Below are 24,636 nucleotides of genomic sequence, written 5' to 3' on the forward strand. Positions count from 1 at the left end.
CAAGGTAGCTTTTCTGTTTCTCCAGCAATGCCTCTGCAATGGCATCCGCATCAATGCATTGGGGTTTGTTCTTCTTTGCCATTCTGCTTCAAGTAACTCTAACTAGCACAAAGTGGTAAAATATAAAATTTGGAACCATATAAAACAACTATTTGACAAATTTGGGCCAGGAGCTACACCTTAAGCCGCCATCTCTGTCCAGCCATCACGTGACTCCTCATCCAGACTGTTCTTTGTGCAATATCAGAGCTAACTGTCCTTCACAGCAACTTTTAGCAAAGAGATGACAAAAAGTGGAGCTCTAGTCAGGAGTTACTGTAACAGCTGAATCCTTTTGGTTGGAGCCAGAGTACGTCACCCATCAAAATACAATCTATACATTGCACTCGCCATTGAAGTTGGCACTATCTCTCATCTTTCCATTTGTAGGTAGGAAGCAATTTATTTGTCATCCCCCTCTGGCGTGTAATATGGAGGGTAGTGTGATGTGTTCTGATGGGCTGTCTTTGTGAGACAGTGTATCAGTGATCAGATGAATGTCACAACCACATGCAGCTGTCAGAGTCTGCTAATCTCCTTCAGCGCAATGATAGGACAGATCAAGGAGGACTTTGACAGGCCACTATAGTCAAGCAGACACTTATAAATTAAATGTAAATAAGTCTGCTTTTGTGCAGTAATTAAATATCTGTAGCAGGTAGCAGCTGTAGCAGGGGCCAATATAACTAAATAATTATTTATTTATTTAATTCTTTTACACATCTACGGAGCATGCAAATGGAAACGTAGCCATAGAAAGACTAAATCTATCTTGCTTTTTTCTTTCATTCTCTTTCTCACTCTCTCTTCTTTCTGTCTTTTTGTTAAGGTCTCAAACATGCATACAAACTCCCTTCCACAGAGAATCACTCACATTCAAATCAGTGCACTTTTGGGGTTATTGGGATTGGTGGCCGTGTGGATTTGGCAAAGTGAGATAGAATTTAAATTGGATGTTAAATAAGCATTACTCTGCTTGATTGTCTGGCCAGCCCAGGAAAGTGGGCAAGCAGTGAGGCAGAGTGTGCTTCTCTCTTTCAGGGAGATATGTGAAATAGGTGTGAGATTGAATTAAAGCGTGAACAATTACGCCTCATTTCCACAGCATGGTTCAACTCACCTCACTTTCAGTACCATGTAGTTTTCTCTATTTTATTTTCCCCTGCAGATAGGACCCCTTCAGTGTAGGCGGGACTCTCAGATGATCGCCATAGCAATGCCACATGAAGAGATGTGATGGTGGTGTTGCTCACCTTGAATCATTTCAGCCACATTGGCCATTTTGGCCATAAATCATACTTGCGCTTACCCACACCATCACAATCTCACATTTTCCCCAATATACCCCAAAAGTATGCATATGAGAAAGTTAATATTTATGAGAGTGAAATATGGTGTGTTTGAGTGAAATTGAAAATACAGAGAGTGTATGTGAGGGAGAATAGTAGTGTATGTTAATTAATATGTGTAGTTGTAGTATATAGTGTGTTTGAGACAATGTATTCACTGTGTCCTGTATGTGAATGAATAAATTGTGTGTTGTTTCTTTCTGTGAGAAGGAATGAGAGAAAGAAAATAGTAACATTTCAGAGTGTTTAAGTCAAAAGATAATTTGACTAAAAAGGAAGGCCATTCCGGCTTACAGCCTCTTGAAATCAAAGCCTGAATCTGCTCTGTGGTACTGCTGATAATATGTTGAAAGGTTAATAGATGAACATTTAACTCAATAAAGTATGTTTGATAGAAAGATTCCCTTTTCCGTATCTTCTTCTTGGTTTAACAGCCTGTCAGAAAATATAATTTTCAATATATTTAACTATTTTGATCAAACTCTCTCACACACCACTACAACGTATACTGTCTTTCTCTCATGTGTATACTATTATTCTGACACGTTGTGAGTAGTAGTTGTGAGACTTTTGTGGACAAAGCAGTCAAGGAACACAGGGACACAGGGTTAAAGTTCAAAAAAAGTTTATTTTCCCCAAAACAAAAACAAATTCAACAAAGTAAATAAAGGCAAAGAGTTATAGTGGCACCATAATAGGCCCCTTAAAAAAGTCAACAAAACATAACTCTTGCCCCATAATTTATTCCACCAAGAAGAGAACCCAGCAGCCAGGTAATAAAGTGTTAATGTGGTAATGATGTGGTAAGTGTGTTCAACCTCAAACCAACATTTGTGTGGCTGTGGCCACCACAGAGACCTTAGTGTGATGTATGACATAAACGATTTTTCATATCCCAAGGCAGTGTGCAGGATATGACCTGTCTTGGCCGTCTCTGTTTGAAATGGAGGCTCAGTAGTACACATATATGGTTCTTGAATGTATTTGCATTGTACTAATATGTGTTCATTTTCAATGGGCATGAATGTGGCTGAAATAGGTGCATCCCAAATTTTCAACAGTAACATTTTAACATAACGTTATAGTCATTATGGCCTTTAGAAAACTGTTTTTTTGGGAGGTGGGGTAGTGCACTATAGGCCCCTGTGGCGCGGCCTAAGCTTTCATCCTTAATGGTATTTTCCCCCCTTACATTACTTTTACTTTTATACTTTAAGTAATTTTGAAACCAGTACTGTCACACTTGTCCTTAAGTAAAAAGCTTGAGTTGATACTTCAACTTCTACAGAAGTCTTTTTAAACCCTAGTATCTATACTTCTACCTGAGTGTGAATACATTTGACACCTCTGGTGATTTGTAGAATGATTGTTTTATTTAGCTACAGTAGCTTTATGGGTAGAAGAGTGATCTAATGTTTAGTTAGCACGTTAACATTACCTTAGCTAACAATTCTTGTGAATAGATGTTTTATTGCAGTTACTCTTACTATTTACTGTGAGTACTCAAATATGGAAATTACTTCAACTAATTTCTCTCATCTTCTATGTCAATGTACACCAAGTCACTGTATGTATTTTTTTGCTGTGAAGGGCAAGTTCTGCGATCAGTTCAGCTCAATAGAGCACAATACAGCTCAGCTTAGTTTGATACTCCAGAATAAATGCTATCATAACAGTCCAACTGGATGGGGCCCACCTGGATTAGACTTTACTCCCAGCACCTCCTTCCAGCACCTCATTGTTGGGTTTTATCCCCATGGAAACTTTCCTTTAACCAAAGCTGGTGTTTGAGAGGAAGTTAGGTGCCTGGAGGCTTGTATGCTGTTGTAGTTTTCTCAAGTATGCTGGCCTCTAAAAAGGTTTGTTTGTGGCTGATTTACATGTCAAGGTCCCTCTCAGACCTGTGTTCCCCAGCACCCGGTGGAACAAGTCTTTCAGACAGCTCAATCTAGCGAAGCTCCCCTCTGCCAGGCCTCACATTTTGGGCAGCATTACTGTTGGCCTGTCATTCAGTTCCAATCGACACAGTGCATATAGCTTACTACTAGTACCTCTGCATTTCTACGAATTTTACTTACAAAGTGCCGTTGGGCCTTTATTCTGTGCAAAACCTATTTTTTGTTTGCTGTCTTTCTCTCCTTTTCAGTTTTTTCTTCAGCCTTTCAGCATCTCATCTTTATGTACTCTTATATCTTAATGCTGATGCATGCTTTTTGTGGTCTTTGTATGAGACATTGAATGCCTACGTCTGAAAGACTGATTTTGCAATGTCCCTGTGGGCTCTGATACCTGCTTTTAGAATTCTTCTGGGGGGAAAAAGGAAGATGATATGAATAACTCTGCACCTGTTCCATCTGCCACAATCCACTGTTCAGGCTGTCACATTTTAAAAGTCAAGATTTTTCACATTTCCTGCTGCCTGTTTTGTTTTTTTTAAACCTCACAGATTCTCCAAAATGTTTCTCATCTTTTCCTGTTGTGACATTTAACTCATACCTTTGCCCCTTATGCTTACATTTACACTCAGTGCTGGCCGCAACAAACTTCACACCTCAATATGTCTTCATTACTTTTTGTTCTCTATGTGCAGGGCCAGTATTGTGCAGAAGAGGATAATTAATTTCCAGGATGAAGGCTCACTCACCAAGCGAATGTGTGAGAAAGGTAGGTTTCTTTCGTTGACATAGAATAAATAATTTACTATGCATTTCTTATTCCTTCAATTTCCCTGCTGTTACTCTATGTCCCTCCCAACTTAGTCTTTTTATTTGCCTGTCTTATTTTACACTATTTTTTATGTTGTGGCATGTGAATGATAGTACATAAGTGTGACCCCTTGACTGCATGACATTGAATGTCACACAACAGATCAAAAGAACTGTGCTGCACATCCTCCCCTTTTCTCATACCCTTACTCTCTTCCTTCCTTTTGCTACTTTCTTAAACTACTCGTCTCCTTTATGATGGTATCACTGTCATCTGCTGCTAATAGTAATGAGCATTCTCTCTACACCTGTCTCATAATCTTCTGTATTTCTCTCTGGCTCTTTTACTTTTCCCCTCATTACTGTACAGAATCCCTGTATGGAGACACTACAGATAAACCTCTGCTCAGCTGTTGTGCCTGTGGAACAGCAAAGTACAGAGTCACCTTCTATGGGAACTGGTCAGAGAAGTCTCATCCCAAAGACTATCCACGTAAGCACAAACCTCACCTCAGCTAATGATATTCATTATTTTATTTTTATTTTTTGTTGCTGTCGAAAAAATCCTAAGAATAGACTTAAGTCAGCAGTGAATTAATCAGGTTAATTCGTATTTCCAGTGTAGCTGAAGCCTGTTATAGTTTATTCCATAGACTACCAGGCCATGGGCTTTCATTGTATTCCAGTGAGCAACACTGTGTACTGGGTGACATGTCCCTTCATTACAATTAACATGGGTTTTGCAGTTTATTTTCAGCTGATCCCAAATACACCAACCTGCTTCTGTAAATACTCACTGGCTCCTCACATATGCAGTAGAGATGCCACAGTGAGGACATTTTTCCACCGGTTAATAAACCGTCAACAAAACCTGTGTTTGATTTCTATTACACTTACATACATTACTAAGTGACTGCTGCTACTCTGTGCTGCTGCTGTACAGAGCAGGAAGTTTCAGTTTTAAATTATAGCATCCGTTGTCCAACTTTGATAACACACGTAGTATTTAAGTGGGCACTAATAAGGGAAAATGAACTAAATGGGTTTTATTTATTTAAAAACAAAACCGTGGGGGCGGTGGGCCAAAAATGTAATCCTTTAGTTAGTTTAGTTTTAGTTTAGTCAATTTATTGAACACGAAAACATAAAAAATATTAAAAGCTACAATTAGAAAATAGAACTTATAGGCATTAAATAGAAAAGAAAAACAAATGAGATCATCAGCAACATATAAGCAACAGATAAGCAATAGTGTATGCTTGCCCACGTGTAACACCGGAAACATGACTACCGTGGCAAATGGAATCTGTAGCTAAAATGAGTCCCCAACAAATACACTATTTACTCCTGTTTGAGTAACTTTTGTTAATAATTATAGTGCCTAGCTGTGTTAAGAAATTAATGTCTTTTTGAAAGTCATGTACTAATGACCCTTTTTTTTTTTATATAACTTGCGAATGAATGATTGGGCTGAGATTGAGTGCCACGGACTAGGAAGGCAAGTTGGAACTAGGCAATATTTACAAAATATTTGTAAACAGTTTTTAGCCCTTGTAAAAATCCAATTCTCTCTTTGAAAGATCTTGAGAAAGTCATCCACACCTTTCACTTGGACTACTGCAACTGGGATCAGTCAGTCATCCCTGTCCCCACTAGACTGGGTAAACCCCGGCCACTCTGCCGGCGATTGGATTTTGCCCTGCAGCTCGGTCTGGAAACCAGCATGTTTAATTCTCCTGCTTCAGTTTGCAATTTTGCGGGAACCAATCATAAACTGGCTTATCTACCTGCTGTGCTCTTGGCAGGTTTAACACGATGATGATAGAGAAGCGACCAAACAGCTTATTGTTTACATTCAACACAGCGACGGCCACCTAATGCCACCAAAGCGCAGCCAAGCGCAGCAACCAGTTGATGCTGCTGTCGCTTCTACGTCACCCGGATCTTTGGTCCGATTGGTTGAAGGACTTTCCCGTTGCGTACAGAGTCATTTGAACTATGTTCGTTGGTCACGCCTCTTGTGCAGAAAAAATACAGAGCAGACTCCCCAGACCAACGCTCAATCTCAAATCTATTGAGCTTGGCTTGGTCTGGGGATAGCCAGACCATGCCCCCCCTGCAATTGGTCCAGAACACCGCAGTCAGGCTCCCGACAGGTACCCGAAAAAGGAACCACATTACTTCTGTTCTTGACCTTCTCCACTGGCTGCTAGTTTTCTTCAGGATTTTAAGCTTCTCCTGTTTTGTCTATAAAGCCCTTACCGGGCTGATCGCCTCCTATATTGCAGACCTTCTAACCTTGGCTAACTTGGGGCTACTGGCTGTCTCTTAACTTAATCTCAGGGATGACCAATAAGCCTTTGCTGTTGCGAACCCCAGACTGTGGAACATCATTCCCCTCCATATCAGATCTGCCCCAGCCATTGACTCTTTAAAGTCCAGGCTCAAAACACACTCTAAATTGCTAGCATTTGAATCTTCCTGATGTGGCTGATTTGTGTTTATTTGTGTCTATAAGATGTGTGCAATGTGTGTTTATGTCATTTTTTGGTGATTTTAGCTACATGCTCTGGTCTGTACAGCACTCAACATGGGTTGTGTTTAAATGACTTGAGAGCTGACCATAAACAGGCCCGAGGCCCTTTTTCGCAAACTGCGTTAAAAACCTCAATTGAGACGAATTGTCCAACGAATATTCCTAAAACCTGAATTATATCAACGACATATCCCACATGTCTTAATCAGAAATGGTTACATTCTGAGGCGTTATTTAACATGTACAAACGGAATAGGCTGGTAATATGACCTGTGTCAAATTCTGAATCTTGTCATATTCTCAATATGTAGAATTTTTCTTCTAATAGTAGAATAGTTGTGTGCATGTAAACGTAGTTTTTGTAAAATAGGAGTTAAAATAGGATTTGTTGACAATAAAAAAACATTAGCGTTATTCTTTAATGTTGATTGTAGCACTGTATCCCAAAACAACCCTAGGATATGTTTCCAACGTGGGTGGTGTAACCCTGGTACGTGGCTGTCAATAGTGATGTGTGTGGTTTGCTACAGTATGATGCTATGGTTGAGAGTGATGTGTGTATAACCTTGAGCCACACTATCAGGATTTGATTGGACTTAAGGATTACCCTGGCACTCTTGTCTAAGACCGGCTCTCGCTGGTCAGATCAGTATACTTATTAGAGAGGAATAAGATAAACCCTGAGATCGAAAGGAGCCCTAATTTACTGACTTATAGATGGAGTAGTTGGTGTGTGACTCACTCTCACACACAAATACACACACCTTGCAGATAGATCAACTTAAAAGAGGATAGGTCAAGCTGCGTGGTGTCTGTTTCATCTCCACTTTTAGGATGTTACAGTTAAATTTATCCTTGCACAAAGTCATATCCTAGGTAATTAGTTAATTTAACACACTGTATTATTCACTGACTGCAGTATAGTTAGCATAATATGATCCGTCAACAAATAAATAATTAGCTTTAAAGAAAACTTGGTCTAACTTTTCCTTTCTGGTGCAACTAGTACTATTTTTTGCTACCTGAAATTTGCCACTACTGTATGTATTTTTAACATATGTCCTTCAAGTGCAGGAGCCTTAGACCATTGTGGTGACACACATTCCAGAGTAAAAAGTCACTGTAAAACAGGCTAACAGGACTGTTTTTTTTTGTACTGCCAACATGATAACCTTGATAGTTCCAGTTTTCTTTCTCCCTTTCGTCCCCATTGTAAGTGACGTAACAGTGCCTGACTATTCAACCCAAGAGCCGGCAGCTTGTCTGTACACAGGGTATATTGAGACAAAGACTGGCCTGGTTGTCAACAAAGATTTGTTTGATTTGTGAGAGATAAAGAAAAAGACGGAAAGATTATTTAACACTAAGTTATCGATCAAATAAATAAATACCCTATCAGTCATTTTCCTCTTACACATGGGAAGCAATATATTGAAGTCCAGACTGAAAACATATACACTAAAACAACACCTGCCTGCCTACATACTTAGTCCAGCCAAAACTGTCTTCGCCTTGACAGTATACAAAGTGGTATTGTATGATTTCATATAATGCATTCACAAACACATTTTTTTGCCTTGTAGTCAACAAAATTCTTTTTTAACCAAGCCCCATCAAAGCTCTTGAACTCCACAGCCACACTGTGGTTGGCCTCATTTTAAATCCCAACATCCACATTGTTGTTTTAACCGTCTAATTAATCAATTTTATTTACATTGTCCCTTATCAATAGAACAAGAAAATGAAACATAACACTGTTATGTATTTTCTAGCATTAGCATACTACAACTTTGCATCATTTGTGTAGGACATCATGTCCATAGATTTACAGACATCTGGCAATACACAGAACAACATCAGTTGAGTGGCTACAGGGACTAGTCAAATAAAACCAGCCACAACCCTGACCACAAACACTAATCACTACTTAAACTGCATTAACCCTCATGTTGTCCTCGGGTCAAATTGACCCATTTTCCTACATCAGTGTTAATTTTAATTACCCAAAATAACACAACACTCTTTGGCAAGTACAAATCTCTACTTTCATTAATTTTGTCTTATTCAATTTTATAGCATTGAAAAAAGAAATTAGTAATAGTATTGAGTAAAAGTTGACATATTCCAGCCTGCAGTTATCCATAATTTCTAATTTCTGCTTTTTTAACTCAAACATTAGGTATCATTTTATATAAATAAGGTTTATTGACCATAAATTCCCAAAAATAACTGTAAACTAAAGTTAATAAGTTAGTGTTAGGTAGTGTGGGAAACGTCAAAAAAAGTGACAAACATTGTAAAAAGGGAAAAAAAATGTAAGAAAAAGTTAAAAACATTGATTAAAAGCGTCAATAAAAGTGTTGATTTTCAATTTTGACAGGAAGACAACACTATGGTTTAAAAGGAGATATGCTCTAAGTCATATCCAGCTTTGAAGTACAATACTGCATTCAACCTTAGGCAAAAGAACCCAGTGATGGGTATAAAACTGTGAACTAACATAATGTTAAAGCAAATGTAGTTCTTGGCAATGACTTCCCGCCTGCCGGGTCTGACATTTATGAAAGCTTGGGGCACCAATGGCCTTATAATTTTATAAAGGGCCATCAACAAACTAATATTTTTGAAATAATCTTGACAGTGAAGACAAATATGGATTGATGGGCAGGTAATGTTGTTTCCATACGTAGACTGATAGGCCTTTTGAAAGATGAAAGGAGAAATGCCCTAAAAAATATGTATATATATATATATATTTTATTTTTATCCTGGTCCTTGCAACATGCAAGGCACCAACCATTTCTATTTTTTACTACATAAATCCAACTCTTTAAACAAACGTCAATCTTGTTGACCCCGTCTTCTTTTTCACCTAAACATAAACCTCATAAGACCTCCTTGTTTTTGTAGACTATCCTCAAATGAATGTCCTAGCTAAAGACCACAGCCACTCCAAATAAATAATCTGTTTGCCAGATTTGTCCTCATTATTCTCATTCCGCAGCAATTCTCTTTCTGCAACTGACCACAAATTTATCTAGGGATAATAAAGTTTATTCTTTACTTTATTATTGATGGCTGGCAAAAAAAACAACAGACATCTGTTATCAATCACTCAGCTCATGCACTAAAACTAATGGCATAAGCTATTACTAGGTAATGAAGAAACAAACCATGCATTAAAATAACAGAACTCTAAACCTGATCCTGTATTTAAATATTCTTTAACAGCCTGAGCAGAAACAGCCACTGCTAACTTTCCCTTAGTGGACCATGTATCAGTTTGGAGCTTTCAAGGTGCTTCAACTGCAAAGCAGATTAATGTAACGCACCTGGAGCACAAAAGCATTTAACAAACCCACCGGCAGCAATAAGAAAAGGGCACCTTTCGCTGCTAAGAACACACTCAGATCAGGCCCTAACAGATGATATTGACATTGCTGGTCTGTGTTCCGCAGCCAGGTCATTCCAAATTATGGTCATAATTAGTCTTTAACTAGGACACTGGTTAGAAGGCTCTGTGCAGACTTGCAGTAAAGAAAAGTTCAGAAAGATTCAGAAAAGCCCATTTAAAGAGAGTACAAATTCTGTATTAATCAAAACTCACCTAAACGCTAACAAAATCATAAAGGTAAACCAGGTTTTACACAGTATTTAAGACATCAGAAACACAAGAAAGGGCAAGAAGTATGCTTATTGATTACGTTCACTGCAAGACGAAGGAGATTGTTTTGTCAGATACTCCTTCATATCCTTGTAATTGCCAATGAGGTTTGTTCGTAGGGAATTTATGCCATTTAAGATCCAAAACTAAAGGATGTGTAAACATGTGAAAATTATTTTTTACAGATAATATAATAATTTTCTCAAAGCATATATTTAGTGCAAGAGTATGACATTGTAAATCAAGGCCATGCCAAGCTGTAAGAAGACCACAGGCAAAGAAATATCAGTCTCCTATGAACTGCAAAATGTGTTGGCCACCAAGGGGTTAAATCTACCTGACTTATTAAACAGCAGCCAGTCCATCACCATGAACAAGCGTACATCCAGATCTCAGTAAAATATTATTTTGTAGAAAAAGTAAATATCTTATTTGAAAGTGGTTTCACATTAACATTAGCCATGCATGCAACATCCCATAAAGAACTGTTTATGTATCCACAATGTACTTTTACAGGGATACTGCAAACACAGAGATTAGATTATTTTACAGACTTACAGAACTGCAGAGTAAGGACTCTGTTAATGGGCATAAAATTGAGAGGCAGACCTATGACCAATTACTGTGAACCTCACCTTGACCAATTAAAGGGGTATGAAAAGTATTCAGACAGATGGTAAAGTTGGTCATTTAAAGAAAACAATAACAATCTTTTAGTTTGGTGAGTAGTTGTCAAAAGCAACTGAAGTTTATGTTTTCAAAACCATGCATGGTAGACCCACCAGTTCTCAAGCAAACGTTTTATGCAAATTGAGGCTGTGAAATCACCATTGTTCTCTCCGGGGGGATGTACAGTTGCTAGATGTCATTTCAGTCCATGTACACAATAACATACTAGGTAGATGATATTATCCTGCCATATTTCTATGCTGTTGAGGGCCCAGTTAGATAGTAAGGATACCCCAAAATGACCCGTAAACATCTATACTATAATTACAGCTGTACTCCATGTTCTATTATGTTTTACACAACAGTGGAGGTTGCCGAAGGGCTTTAGATTTCACAAGTTAATTGTGCAAGGCTCAAGTTTGCTTTGGCCTGTGCGTTCACCTCTGATGGATCATTATATAGTAGCACTGCTGCATTTTTACTGCATGCTTACAGGTATAGGGCTCTACTATTCTTTTTTTCCATATGTCATACACCTTTGCACAGAGCGCGAGAGATGAAGAGGGAGGAATGGAAGGATTGTGAGGGAGCATACAATTTTAGTAATATACTGTAGGTGGTTTGCAGCAGCTAGGATTATTACTTTGGACTGAAACAAATCAGTTTGTCAATAAATATGAAGCAGTATAAGGTGTTTGGTCTCTCATTTAACAGTGATTGAGAGACCAAACAATGTACCAATCAACTAATGGATCATCGTTAGAGCTGTGCTTCTACAGTGGCAAACATAATTTGTCAATTGAATGATTAAGGGATAACTGTTTGGAATGTCAAACTAATGAGATGTTTTACTGTCCCATTCTCCAGGTCGTGCCAACCACTGGTCAGCCATCATTGGTGCCTCCCACTCTGAGAAATATGTGCTTTGGGAATATGGTGGGTTTGCTAGTGATGGAATTAAACAGATAGCTGAACTGGGGTCCCCTGTCAAAATGGAGGAGGAGATCAGACAAAAGGTAAGATTCTCCAGTACGAAATAATGTTACATGTGTATGAAGTACCCAAGTAAAGGATCACAAAAAAAGTCCACAAATCAAAAAAACATGAAGATACATACAGCATAGACTAGGGGGACCTAGTTTTAATGTTGAAAGAAAAGGTTAAAAAGAAATCCTAATTTCTGGTGGGTCATGCAGGCCAATTATACATACCTCCAAAAGGCTCAGCATTCAATTCTTGCATATCAGTTCATCTTTGATCAGACTTTGGGGCTTGACATGACCCTTATAATGCTCAGGAGGTGCTGTGTCTGTTATCAACTCGTTGTTAACTAGTCATTGATTCCTACTTGGTTGAGTTACATCTCCCCTACTGTGTCCAAAGGGTATATTCTCTGGTTTCACCTTACTTTTACACATTACATTTTTATATATTTTGTGTGCTCCACTTTTTATCTTCTTTCTCGTTCCTTGGCCTCTCTTCTCGTTGTTATTTTTACAAACAGCATGGTATGTCTTTCTTCTTTCCATCTTCTCCATTGCTGCCTCTCTCACTCTTAGTATAACCCATGCTGGCAAAGCAGATGGTCCTGCAGAGTGCTTATTGCTGGCTAATTTTGAAGACCTGGTGTCACAGCCGATAATGAGTGCATACTGTGAGCAATAGGGTTTTTGTCATTGCTGCCTTCCCACTGCTAATACAGCAAACCTTTTTTTAGTATTATTCTCATCTCTCGGCCTGGATCATGAGAAGTGTTTCCTTGGAGCCTAGAGGTGAGAGCGAAGTGGCACTAGATTTAAATGACCATTACAGTAAGTGTGCTACAACAAAACCCGTTGTATCAGTCATTTATGATGTAATGTAGTTTTGTTTGCCACACAATCAACCATATATTCCTATCTAGACATCACTTACGTAAACCAAGAAGGACAACCCTCTGCTTTTTATAAGTGGGTTAATAATTATGTACAGGATATACAACAGTTTGAGTCTACAGTATATGCCGTTTTTCATATCAGCAGATAGGGTGAAATGATTGAAAAGGAAGAAATTAGGAATTTTTCCTAACCACCCACAATCATATCATCACCAGGTGTGGCGTGGTGCCATCTGTGGTTTTCGAGAATAATTGCTCAATATTGAAGTGGACCGGCTGACACATGAATGGAGGGTGATGATTATGCAGGCAGTCTATAAAAACCCTGATTATTCTGACACTAGCAAGCTTCATGGTATTCTTCACTTACTGCCAAAGCCAATGAGAAATCAGCCTTTTTCAAAACTCTGTACATGGCTTAAGTAGTGCCATTAATGTGTGTGTTTGTCGCCTTTGTGTGTTTGTAAGTGGACATACAGTGTGACTGTACTGTAAATAGGTGATATCACTTAGTGTTTGTCATCTTAATTTCCCTTTCATACAATGGGGTTCAAAAGTTTGGGCACCCCAGGTAAAAATATGTATTAATTGTGCATAAAGAAGCCAAGAAAAGATGGAACAATCTCCAAAAGGCATCAAATGACAGATTAGACATTCATATAATATGTCACAAAAAGTTAGATTTTATTCCCATCATTTACACTTTCAAAATAATAGACAAACAAAAAAATGGCTTCTCCAGAAGTTTGGGCACCCTGCAAAGTTAATACCTTGTACTGCCCCCTTTGGAAAGCTGAGACCCGACAGCGTCATGGATTGTTCTCAGTCTTCGTCTGGACAGACCAGGTGATGTCAATCTTAAGGTTTTAAATGCCCAGACTCATCTGACCTTGCCCCAACAATCAGCACCATTGGTTCTTCTAAGCAGTTGTCTAGAAAACTGAAACTGAAAAAAGTTGACGCTCACAGAGCAGGAGAAGGCTATAAGAAGATAGCAAAGGGTTTTCAGTGGCCAATATCCTCTGTTTGGAATGTAGTTAGGAAATGGCAGTTATCAGGAACAGTAGAAGCTAAAGCAAGATCTGGAAGACCAAGAAAATATCAGACAGAACAGCTCGCAGGATTGTGAGAAAAGCAAGTCAAAAACCCACGTTTGAGTGCACGATCCATCCAGAAAGACCTGGTAGTCACTGTCATTCCACTATAAAGAGATACTTGTATAAACATGGTCTTCATGGAAGAGTCATCAGAAGAAAACCTCTTCTATGTCCTCACCACAAAAATCTGCGTTTGAAGTTTGCAAATTAACATATAGACAAGCCTGATGCATTGTGGAAACAAGTTCTGTGGACCGATGAGGTTAAAAAAGAACTTTTTGGCCAGAATGAGCAAAGGTACGTTTTGAGAAGAAAGGGCCAAAAATTTAATGAAAAGAACCTCTGTCCAACTGTTAAGCTTGGGGGGGGATCAATTATGAGTTGGGGTTGTATTGCAGCCAGTGGCACAGGTAAAATTTCACAAGTAGAAGGAAAAATGGATCCGATAAAATTTCAGAAAATTTTGGACGCTAACTTGATGCCATCTGTGAAAAAGATGAAGTTAAAGAGAGGCTGGCTTCTACAAATGGATAATGATCCTAAACACACCTCAAAATCCACTGTGGATTACATTAAGAGGCGTAAACTGAAGGATTTGCCATGGCCTTCACAATCTCCTGACCTCAACATAATTGAAAATCTATGGATACACCTTAAAAGAGCAGTGCGTGACAGAAATCTCAAAGAACTGGAAGACTTTTCGAAGGAAGAATGGGCGAAGATACCTCAAACAAGAATTGATAGACTCTTGGCTGGCTACAAGAAGCGTTTCCAAGCTGTGATACTTGCCAAAGGGGGCAGTACAAGATATTAACTCTGCAGGGTGCCCAAACTTTTCCAGACGCCATTTTTTTGTTTTGTGTTATTTTGAAAGTGTAAATGATGGAAATAAAATCTAACTTTTTGTGACATATAATACGAATGTCTAATCTGTCATTTGATGCCTTTTGGAGATTTTTCCATCTTTTCTAGGCTTCTTTATGCACATTAATAAAAATTTTACCTGGGGTGCCCAAACCTTTGAACCCCACTGTACATATGGGTTCTTAGGTGTTGTTGTTCACAGCAGCTTTGATAACTGGAAGCTAAAATAGTCTTAAGTTGCCTGAGACAACTACCACTAGTGTACACAACACATAGAGTCTGTCCATGCCCTTGAAGTAAGGAGGCTGGGTAAAGTAGACTCCCTCTTTTAAGCCGTGCAGCACTTCTTGGTAAACGCTGACACAAACAGAAAGCTGATTCTTTTGTGTCAGGTGGGGCGTCAGGGATAGCAACTAGCGATGAATTTAAAATTGATATTCATAGCCAGGCTTCACATTCCAGCCAAGGGGTACATTGATCAGAGTGTTCATACAAAGTTTCATTTGCAGAACCAAGCAGGCATGCAGTCAGACCGCCCGCGCGCACACACACACACACACACACACACACACACACACACACACACACACATACACACATGCACACACACACACACACATAGATACACACACACACACATACATACACACACCATACACTCACACACTCCACACACACACACACACACACACACACAACACACACACACACACACACACACACACACACACACACACACACACACACACACACAAAGAGACAGAGCCCTCTTTATCCTGTTCATGTAAATTCAGAGTGTCATGGCTTTATTTTATTTCTGAGTTTTTCACCCTTTCAGAGCTTGGACAAAAGTGTGCTGTTCCATCTGTCATGCTTTTACTGCTCATCGGATGTATGGTGCATGTTCCTGTCTGCAAAACTACAGATGGCAGTGGTAGTATTTTGTATGTTCTTAGAATTTTCCTTTTAAAAGACAGTTTTTACATATTTAAAGGAGTAAGAATGTGCTTTGCATAATTTGCTAAATTAAATATTTCTAGCCCATACAAGTATACTTGGCCTACCTATTTCAGTCCTTACTATATGACCGGCTGGTAATAAAATATATGATTGCATGTTGGAGCCTTCTTTAAAAAGCCTTCACCCACACAACCTTAGCACATCTGCACTGCACACAAGCAATCATGACACCATGTCACTCATCATATTGAAACAGACTGAACTTATAAGTGTGGCTATTACTGCCCTTTTCAGAATTAATATATTGAAATGAACAGCATCATTTTACATTGCACTGGACGAGAAGGCACTTTGATCTTATTTATGATAGCTTTTCAACAGAGAGGCAGATCAAATTTGTACTTAGAGTACACCTCTTATAGTAAGTGCATTATGTTAAAGTGGGGATATATCTTGAGGTTTAGTGCATGAGAATGTGAGTTACAGAGTTGAATAGGGCATCCATTCTTTTTCATTCATTCATTCTACATATTTCTAGACTGTAAACAGATGTGCAATACTGTTTCACTTGCCAGGTACAAATGCTCTTATCAGAGGACTTAGCAGCACAGGGATGCAGCCTTGGTCCATTGTTGTTGTTGTCCCTCCTTTCATGTTTGAGGTGATTTGTATATGCATTCAGTCAGTACAGAAGCTCAGTGTGTCACTAATGAGAAGTTTAATGAGAATCTCTCCATGGACCAGCAACCAGGGCCAAGGCCTCAGACAGATTATGAAATCTTCTATTTCCTCAGTTCAGCTTTTTTCTCATTCTTCGCAGCATGGGGCGTTTTTCATTATTGCACAGTACGGACGCTTACGGAATCCTTTATTATCTTGAGCTCTGCAGCTGGGTTACAGAGCAGCGACAATGCAACTCAGGCTTGAGCCAAAAAGAGACATTACAGATTAATGACAGGGAATACAGAACCATGTCCATGTCACAACTTTTTATTTTTACAAGGTACATGTGCAGATGATACTTTCAGGGATCATTCAGGTGACTCATGGCATTCCCCTAGATTTATTTTTTTAATGTAAGAAGTCAATGCTGAACAAGATTTATATGATTCATTTTTGTAAATCGGTTATACCAATTGATCCGTATTCAACACATTGAACACATTAATTATCAGGTTGATGAACGCTCATTCACAGTCTGCAAGGAGCTTTAGAGCTGACTCATTTAGTTTGCATGATGAGCAAAAGAACAGGTATTATGGAAGACAATTTTAGCTCTTTGTTAGTCCTTTTTCAGGACTGTAAGGTCTGCCATCTGTAAGTGGGAGGCCTGCAGTCAGAAGTGTGGGTAGAGAATAATAGATATGCAGGTTCCTTTGGGTGTTTGACTCTGAATACGCAGGTGTATTTGTGTGTTTCTCTTTGTGTACAGAGAGTTACTTTACAGCCCTTTTTTAATGCACAAAAATCAGTTTTTACCATGTTTATTATGGCACACTTCTAATTACCTCTTGTTATAGCATTGAACAGTTAAAATACATGCATATCAGAGTTTATGTCGGGAAATTATGTAAATATTTTGTAGATGCTCAGGGAAAAGCACTCATGTCTACTATGGATGGGGGGAAAACAAATCGAAAATTGTATATGTTGTGATTTTTTTTTTTTTGCAACGATTTTTAAAACCGATTCTTTTCCCTAAAATCAATGTTTTTTAGTTTAATTTTTACCAAGGATTCACCCTAACATTTTCTGTTCATGAGGTAGTGCTGACGTTCATCATATCCAATTCCATTCCATTTTCAGAAAATGCAGAAAATACATTATGTACTTCTTTACAAATGAAATAAATGTCAGAATGACTGACTGACATTTGATGTGCATTCCTTTTAGAAAACAATTCGTTTTTAGAAATGTCTCGAAATGTTTCTAAAAGTGTTCAACTTTTGTTTTTGTTAAAGAAGGAAACAAAAATCACAACACTCAATACTACCGAATTGCAATAGTTATAGAATCCCAATAAATGAAAATTGCAATACAAATCGAATCAACACCTATGTGTTGTGAAAGAATCAAATCTGGACAAAATCATATCCTCCCAGCCCTACTGTCTACTGTATAGATATTCTGAGATTGAGGGCTTTTGTGGGAAGTATAAAGTGAAAGTAAACTGTTACTGTCTACTGTTTCATTTTTATTGTATTCCTGTCTGAGGAATGCATCCCAGAGTGCTTTTTCAGAGTGCTTATTCTTCTCATTGTTTAAACAATAGTGCTCTTTCACCAACACAATGTTTTGGAAAGCAATGGTGATGTTATTGCTTAGAAGTGTGTTTATGTGCTACACAAACAATTTTCACTCCATTTATTCCAATGAGTGTGCAATTTAGTAAGAAATACAAGACATGAGCACAATTCAAACACACTACAAGAGCACACTCTCCCCTAACTACGTAAACACCTAAGAGTTGACATTTTGATAATGAGCCTGTGTGAACTTTCTTTTCTTCTCCTGCACACACCTCCTATAAGACCTGTATAAGCCCAGCAGATTAGAGAAGACTAAAAGATTTAGGTCCAGTTATTTTCTTGTCTTTATTTTCTCCCCAGTTTTCTTCAAGTTTTGTAATGCTGTTTTGAGAGCCAATCTCTCATCAAACAACAAGAGATGAAATGGATCTTCACTTAGATGTTTTCAGAATTGGGCTTTCAACCCCCACATTTGATTCATTCATTGTCCAACTAATTATCTTGTGCCTGGGTCTACTGTATGAAAGAGTATGTGGCGGTCCATGCACCATGCAAGCATGTATGATACATCAATGAAATTCCATCCCTTTTATCTTCCATTAAAGGGTTGAGGTCATGGCAACTCATTCAGAAAATATTCCTATGACAATTGCATTTGGGATAATTATGATAGGAGAAATGTGTTTATAAGACAATATAGTATCACAGTATGTCATTGTGCTGAATTCAAGTGGCCTGCTGAAAAGGGGTCAAGCTGTGTAGGGGCTATGGGTTTAAATGCTTTAAGGTTACATTGTGGTTCAGATTTTTCTTCTCAAGTACTGAATCTTTGCCAGATGTGTAATAATCTTTCAATTTGTATATGGACTAAGTGTTGTAAAATATGCCAAAATGGTAACATGTATTGACTTTAGGTACTTCACAAACAGTTTAAACTGTTTTTGTTATACGCAAAATACTGTTTTTTCAATGCAGTTCTTTGGTTTAGCTGTAATTTCTCTTTCAAAACATTCATGAAAATATTTGTCTTCAAATACTAAATATTTAGATAAATATTTACAATGGATGCAAAATGCTACTTCAACACTCTGGACAAAGCAGAGTGCTATGTAGAAAATGTAAACTCATCTCAAAGATAATTCACTATAAGCTATGGGCTCTTTTTTCTACCTTTCTTTCTTTCTGTTATCGTCTTCACTCTCTTTTCTCTCAACATACCATTTGTCATGTCTTCGTAGTTCTCCTGTATATTTATGTGTGTGTGCTGCTGCATGAGGTCAGGTTTGCCACAGTGGGATAGCAATTAGCTAGGAAGGGGCCTCCCAAAGGGTAGAGTCTTGACCCCACCTCTCATCCAACCTTGCCAAGCCATGGTGCACCATGCCAAACCTCAGTGGGGATAAGAGCATGCAGGAAACCCCTAGCTCTTCACCACCAACCCCCATGGCTGCTTCTCCTTGTTTGCTGAACATTTTGTTTTCTGGATATCTTCTTAGATCTCTGTAAGACAAAGAAGAAAAAAAGAAGAAGAAGCAAATACCCAAGTTTAGGAGGGAGTCATTCTTTAATTTTAGCTGGCAGTTTTCCCTTGGCCCGTCAATTCAGTTTTATGAGCCCAGCAGAAATATTCTTCAAAAGCCTTAATGCCTGCCTTGGTTCCCAGGACTGTTATTATGATTGCTGGAATTGAGCAGTACAGCCGGAGGCGAGCACATTTTGAAATGCAGTGGGGTTGAGTTAGCCCATATGGGCTTTGTGTATGTGCATGTGGGTGTCTGAGTGTGCATGTGCATGTTGTTTGGGCATGAGTGAGTTCTTTTTTTTTCTCATCATAAACAAGTCAGATAAACATTTTACTTTATCATTAAGAGTCACACAGGTCATAATTAATACCTTCCCATGTAGGTTTGTAAGGTAGATGGTTTGTGTCTGTGGTTAGTTTGCGTGTGTCCTCCATTTGTGTGTTGTATGTGCACGGCCCTTAATGTTGACTTAACCGGTCCTTAGTGCAGCTGGCTGGCTCCGGACTCAGGGCTACATACACAGTCACAGGGATAAAAGATGGATTATTCTGGAATCTTAGACATCTTGGCCGGAGGCAGCTTTGAAAAACCATTCCAGTGTCCAGAGAACTGAGTGGAATAAAAGACTAGTAGCAGGCGAAGGAGAGAAGAACCAACACTGTTCCAGTCCCTCTCCTTTAGTGTGTCATAGCATTTAAGGATTAGACATTTGCCTTGTTTGTCTTATATTTAGCTATGCCAGAACTTTTCTCTGAATATTTGTCAGTTCCTGACAGTGTGAGATGAAACAGTTTAGGGAAATTAAAATTCTAATTTATGCTAAACATTGTGTTGTTTTGAGTTAGCTTTGTATCTGGAGTCTCCAAGGGAAATCTTTACGCCTTTATCAGTTATTAATCTAGGCGATTATTTACATCTCTTATGGTGTTTCATGTGTTTATCTTTTTATATGTAGGATTTTATTTTGAGGTTTTGTTTTTGTGACAATAACTTGATGTCTCACTGCCTGTTTGTGTGTATTTGCTGTTGGTGCCAAAACTGCTACACTGTGCAAACACAGAGAAGTAAGTAAACAATTTGTTGTCGGTAAACAGTGTCAGAGAAAGGGTTGTCGTGGAGCAGATATTAAAATGACCTGAGTGACATACACGGTGGTACACAGTGGTACACACCGAGACATATTTATGATGCCTCTCATGCGCTACTCATCTCATCAACGGGTTGGGTAAAACGAAAGAAAGTATTTATCATTCTTTCCATTTTCATCCCATCTGTCGGGAACGGTAGCCACTGTGCTTTTCTCCACATTAACGTTGGTCAACAACTGGTTTGTCCATAGCACATTACATCACAAACACTACCCCTAAAGGATTTTGTAGTGGCAACTCAAGATGATAGATTTAGAGGTCACAAAAGAACCTGTGCAAGCTAAAGTGCTGATTCTCCTGAACAAGGTTTTGTGATATGGAATAGAGACATTCCTTTTTTTTGAAGATCTTCATAAGATCAAGGCCAGCTAAATACAATAAACCCTCATTATAAATCTTTGTGATCTTTTATTCATGAGGTGGCCTCAAAAATCTGCTTCCAGTAATGACTCTACCTGTTATGCTGTCCCTCTCTAAATGAAACCATGGCTCTGAGGCCCTCCATTCACTGCAATTTCCATATCATTTGGAAGTTTGGGGACATGGAGTCTGTCTTCCCAGGCATAGGTCAAACAGATGAAAGAGACAGAATGTGATTGACAGTAAAGGACACAGTAGTGCATTCAGGCACAACCACTCAAATATTTCTGAAATTAAATAAGTGTGCAATACGTTTTTTTAAAGATTTGTTTAGATATTATAATTGTTTTAATATATTTGCTTAAACGCTATCTAGCCAACATTTCAATTGTAAACACTATTGTCAACTGTTATTTGTCCATACTATCTTTTGATAAGAGTCTGGAGGAAGGCACAGATTTATCATCCAAAAACACTGCTTCTTTACCACTACAGGTTTGCTAATTCCATGTTATTGGTTATTTCATAACTGTAAGTGCACCAACTTTAATTTCTAATGTTGCATTATTTTGCCTCAAATGCATTAAACAGTTCATTAGTCTCCCTCTCTCTCTGTGTGTGCGCACCCAACCAGTAATAATAGTAATCTGAGGTATATGATTCTTCTCTGCTTTTAGAGAAAGCTAAGAAAATAAGACATTTAGGTTATATATGTATTGTCTTTTAGGGCAAAATGGACACACACATTATAGTATATTCTGCAAAGACATATAGCTCTGACAGTTTCTGTAGTCTTGCATACCATGCATCTATGCAAAGTAATGTGTTGCCTTTAGCATTTGTTTTTTATTTTTTTCCCTTTGAAAGTAATGCTGAGTTAATGTCTCTTGTGACTTGAACTGAATTATGTCTTTGGGTGCATAGCCGTGTGTGATACAGTACTTTAAAAAGGAAGCATAAGACATCTCTGATGTTGTTTGTAGGATAAAAACAAGGACGTATATATAAATATGGGTTTAATTTGAAACTTCAGGGCTCAACCCAAGTTGGTAGAAATTGGTTTTTTAACCAGCGGTGGGCAATTTCAGGATCATCCCTTACTCTGCAGTGCAGTACATCTAGCCTCAATGGCCAATGACCCCCTTACAGACCATGATTCTGGGAGTAACAATGAAAGTTAGCAAAACGGAAGAAAAGCTTAGAGAGCGACAGACAGCCTGAACTGGGTCATCAAAGGCAGTTACCTCAATTCATCTCTAATAATATCCCCTAGCCCTAGGCCCAGGTCTGCTGGAGTTGCCTGTATAATGGCTCAGGCTGCTTGATGAATGAGTGTGCCAGGCAGCACTATAGGCTTCCAGACTGCGCTGTGAGGCTCAGAGATTGCAACCGAGGACAACCATGGTCAGCAAATCAATTCACAGCTCTCTAGAGAAGTAGTCAGCACTTACAAACTCATCTGCTTTAAGCACAGACGATTCTCTTGTCACTACGTTTTCTCATGAGCCTGCGGGATGTTATCCTGTTCTGTTTTGAGCTAGATCAGTCTGACTGAAGTGGCATCACCTATGCAGTATCTGTTCTACCATTTATTCTGCAGGGCAGGATATAAGTATGTCAGTTGAGATTTAATTAACACCTGAAGGCTGTGTAAGCCTTTACTTGTGTGCTGATAACAGCCAGCCTGTATCCCATTGGAATTTTGAAGCAATTTTTTATGTCTATTAATAGTTTAAAATATGTGCTGGAACAGACAGATCAGATATTTCTGGGCAGAACTTTGATTACAACATCAGAGTAGGTTCTCTCTAACCCAGGAAAAAGGCTCTTTTAAACCAAGTGGGGCTTTGGCTCTCAGCTCTTAATTTCACATAATTGTGGTCTCCTAGGGAGTAGTTTGGCCAGTTAGCCTACAGAATGATGTATTCTGTATTATTTAGGCTAAGCAGAATCTTTATCACTAAATACTAACACAGTTAAAGTTATTGTCCTTAAGATTCTCATCTAGTTAATTGTCTGTTAAGTTCCTAAATATCAAAGAGTTAGTTAAAACAATGGTGATCGAGCATATGACCAATTGATGAAAGTGCTTGTATTTGCTTCATTGTCAAGTAATAGGAACTGAGTGTCTGTGGCAACTTTCGCACCCTAAATTCAAATGCACTAGTGCAAGTGCGTTAGTGACGCTTTATAAGTCCGTCAGCAGGGTTTTGTCTCTCCCTGTCTGCCCAGGTGGAGCTTGACAGTGCTGGCTATGCTGCGTTTTATTGTACTCGGAAATGGGGAACTTCCAACAAGGAAAGATGCAAAGAAGTGGTATATTAATCGGACCGGGCGCCTACATTTCATTAAGGCTGATTTACAATGGTGGATCAACAGACAGAGAAGGGAAACTTCAACTTTGAGTCCAAAGAAAAATAAACAAAAAAACTTATATCCGGTCTTCCATGTAATGTACCACCCTCTCTCCATAGGGTCGCTTTTCACATTTTTTCACATTTTGCATGGGCTAATGTGTTGTTAGCCATGTTGTGTCAGCTAAAGATTGTTAGCAATGTGAACGCCATACAAGATGAATAAGGGGAAAGCGGTGCTGCCTGCTCTTCGTTGGTCTCCACTCAGCTAAGGTTATTTCACATATTGCCATAGTGGCTAGTAGGGTGTTTGTGTCAGATTAGTTACATAGATGCCCGCCTCTGCGCAGCTAAGTGCACTAATTTTACCCGGGCTGGGTGTGCACTGGCTAATTGCTCCACCCATTTGACTACTAAAGCTACATGCTAACACAGTAAACAGTACTGGGAATTTTGTGCCTCCCTGATAGCCTCAGTGAGTAATTCTGATAGCTGCATTACCACTGTTGACCGTGTTAGGCACGTAAGCCAGCTGCTGCCTCTGTCATCGCCACCGCTGCGTGTATACCCACAGGGCTCGCATCTTAATCGATGTATGAGCTCCTAGCTCATCTTAAACTAAACTGCTATCTGTGTGGACTGGAGCATGTGAAGGAATCGCGCCAATCTCATTCAGTCAACAACTCACATGGAGGTCATGGAGGCACGCCTGCAATTACATCACACTGCCAAATCTTACGGACAACAAATTTAAGCAACAGTATAATAAATGAGTATTTAAGTTGCTTATTATTTGTGTTCAAAAACTGCTAAATTTGTTCTGCATCTCACATTCCACTATAGAGATAAAATAAATATTCATGAAGTAGTCATTCTCCTACTACAGTTTGGATGTTTCTATGCCACAATGTTCCTTGGTAGGTTTTGATACATTATAGTTGTAACAAAGCATAATAATGACTTCTTGATCTTGATCTGCATAGATCTGCACTCAGAGGAAAGCATTGCCAACCATATTAATGAGGTGAAAAAATGGAGATAGAGGTGTTTGCATGGTAATTAGCATTGATGATGTTTTTAGCATGGTGATTATATGAGTATGTGCTGCAGCTGATATTCCAAAGGGATCTGAAAAAGGCAGAAGCTCCAGCTGTTAATGCTTAATGTGGATGTGTTCCTGCTATAGCAATGAAAGATGCTAATTGCTAACATTTTCATTGGAAACATGGTCATTTGCACTACC

General features: G+C 38.7%; 1 protein-coding gene across 1 annotated transcript in view; it reads left to right on the top strand.

Moving 5' to 3' along the window:
• Nucleotides 1-24,636, top strand: part of spon1a (spondin 1a) — a 71,701-nt gene that overhangs the window by 15,115 nt on the left and 31,950 nt on the right. The window contains exons 4-6 of the mRNA XM_032508114.1: nucleotides 3,979-4,052; nucleotides 4,464-4,586; nucleotides 11,830-11,978. Of these exons, the coding sequence (XP_032364005.1) occupies nucleotides 3,979-4,052; nucleotides 4,464-4,586; nucleotides 11,830-11,978 (346 nt within the window). The remainder of the gene's footprint in view (nucleotides 1-3,978; nucleotides 4,053-4,463; nucleotides 4,587-11,829; nucleotides 11,979-24,636) is intronic.

The sequence above is a fragment of the Etheostoma spectabile genome, chromosome 1 (assembly GCF_008692095.1).
Source record: "Etheostoma spectabile isolate EspeVRDwgs_2016 chromosome 1, UIUC_Espe_1.0, whole genome shotgun sequence".
NCBI lineage: Eukaryota > Metazoa > Chordata > Actinopteri > Perciformes > Percidae > Etheostoma > Etheostoma spectabile.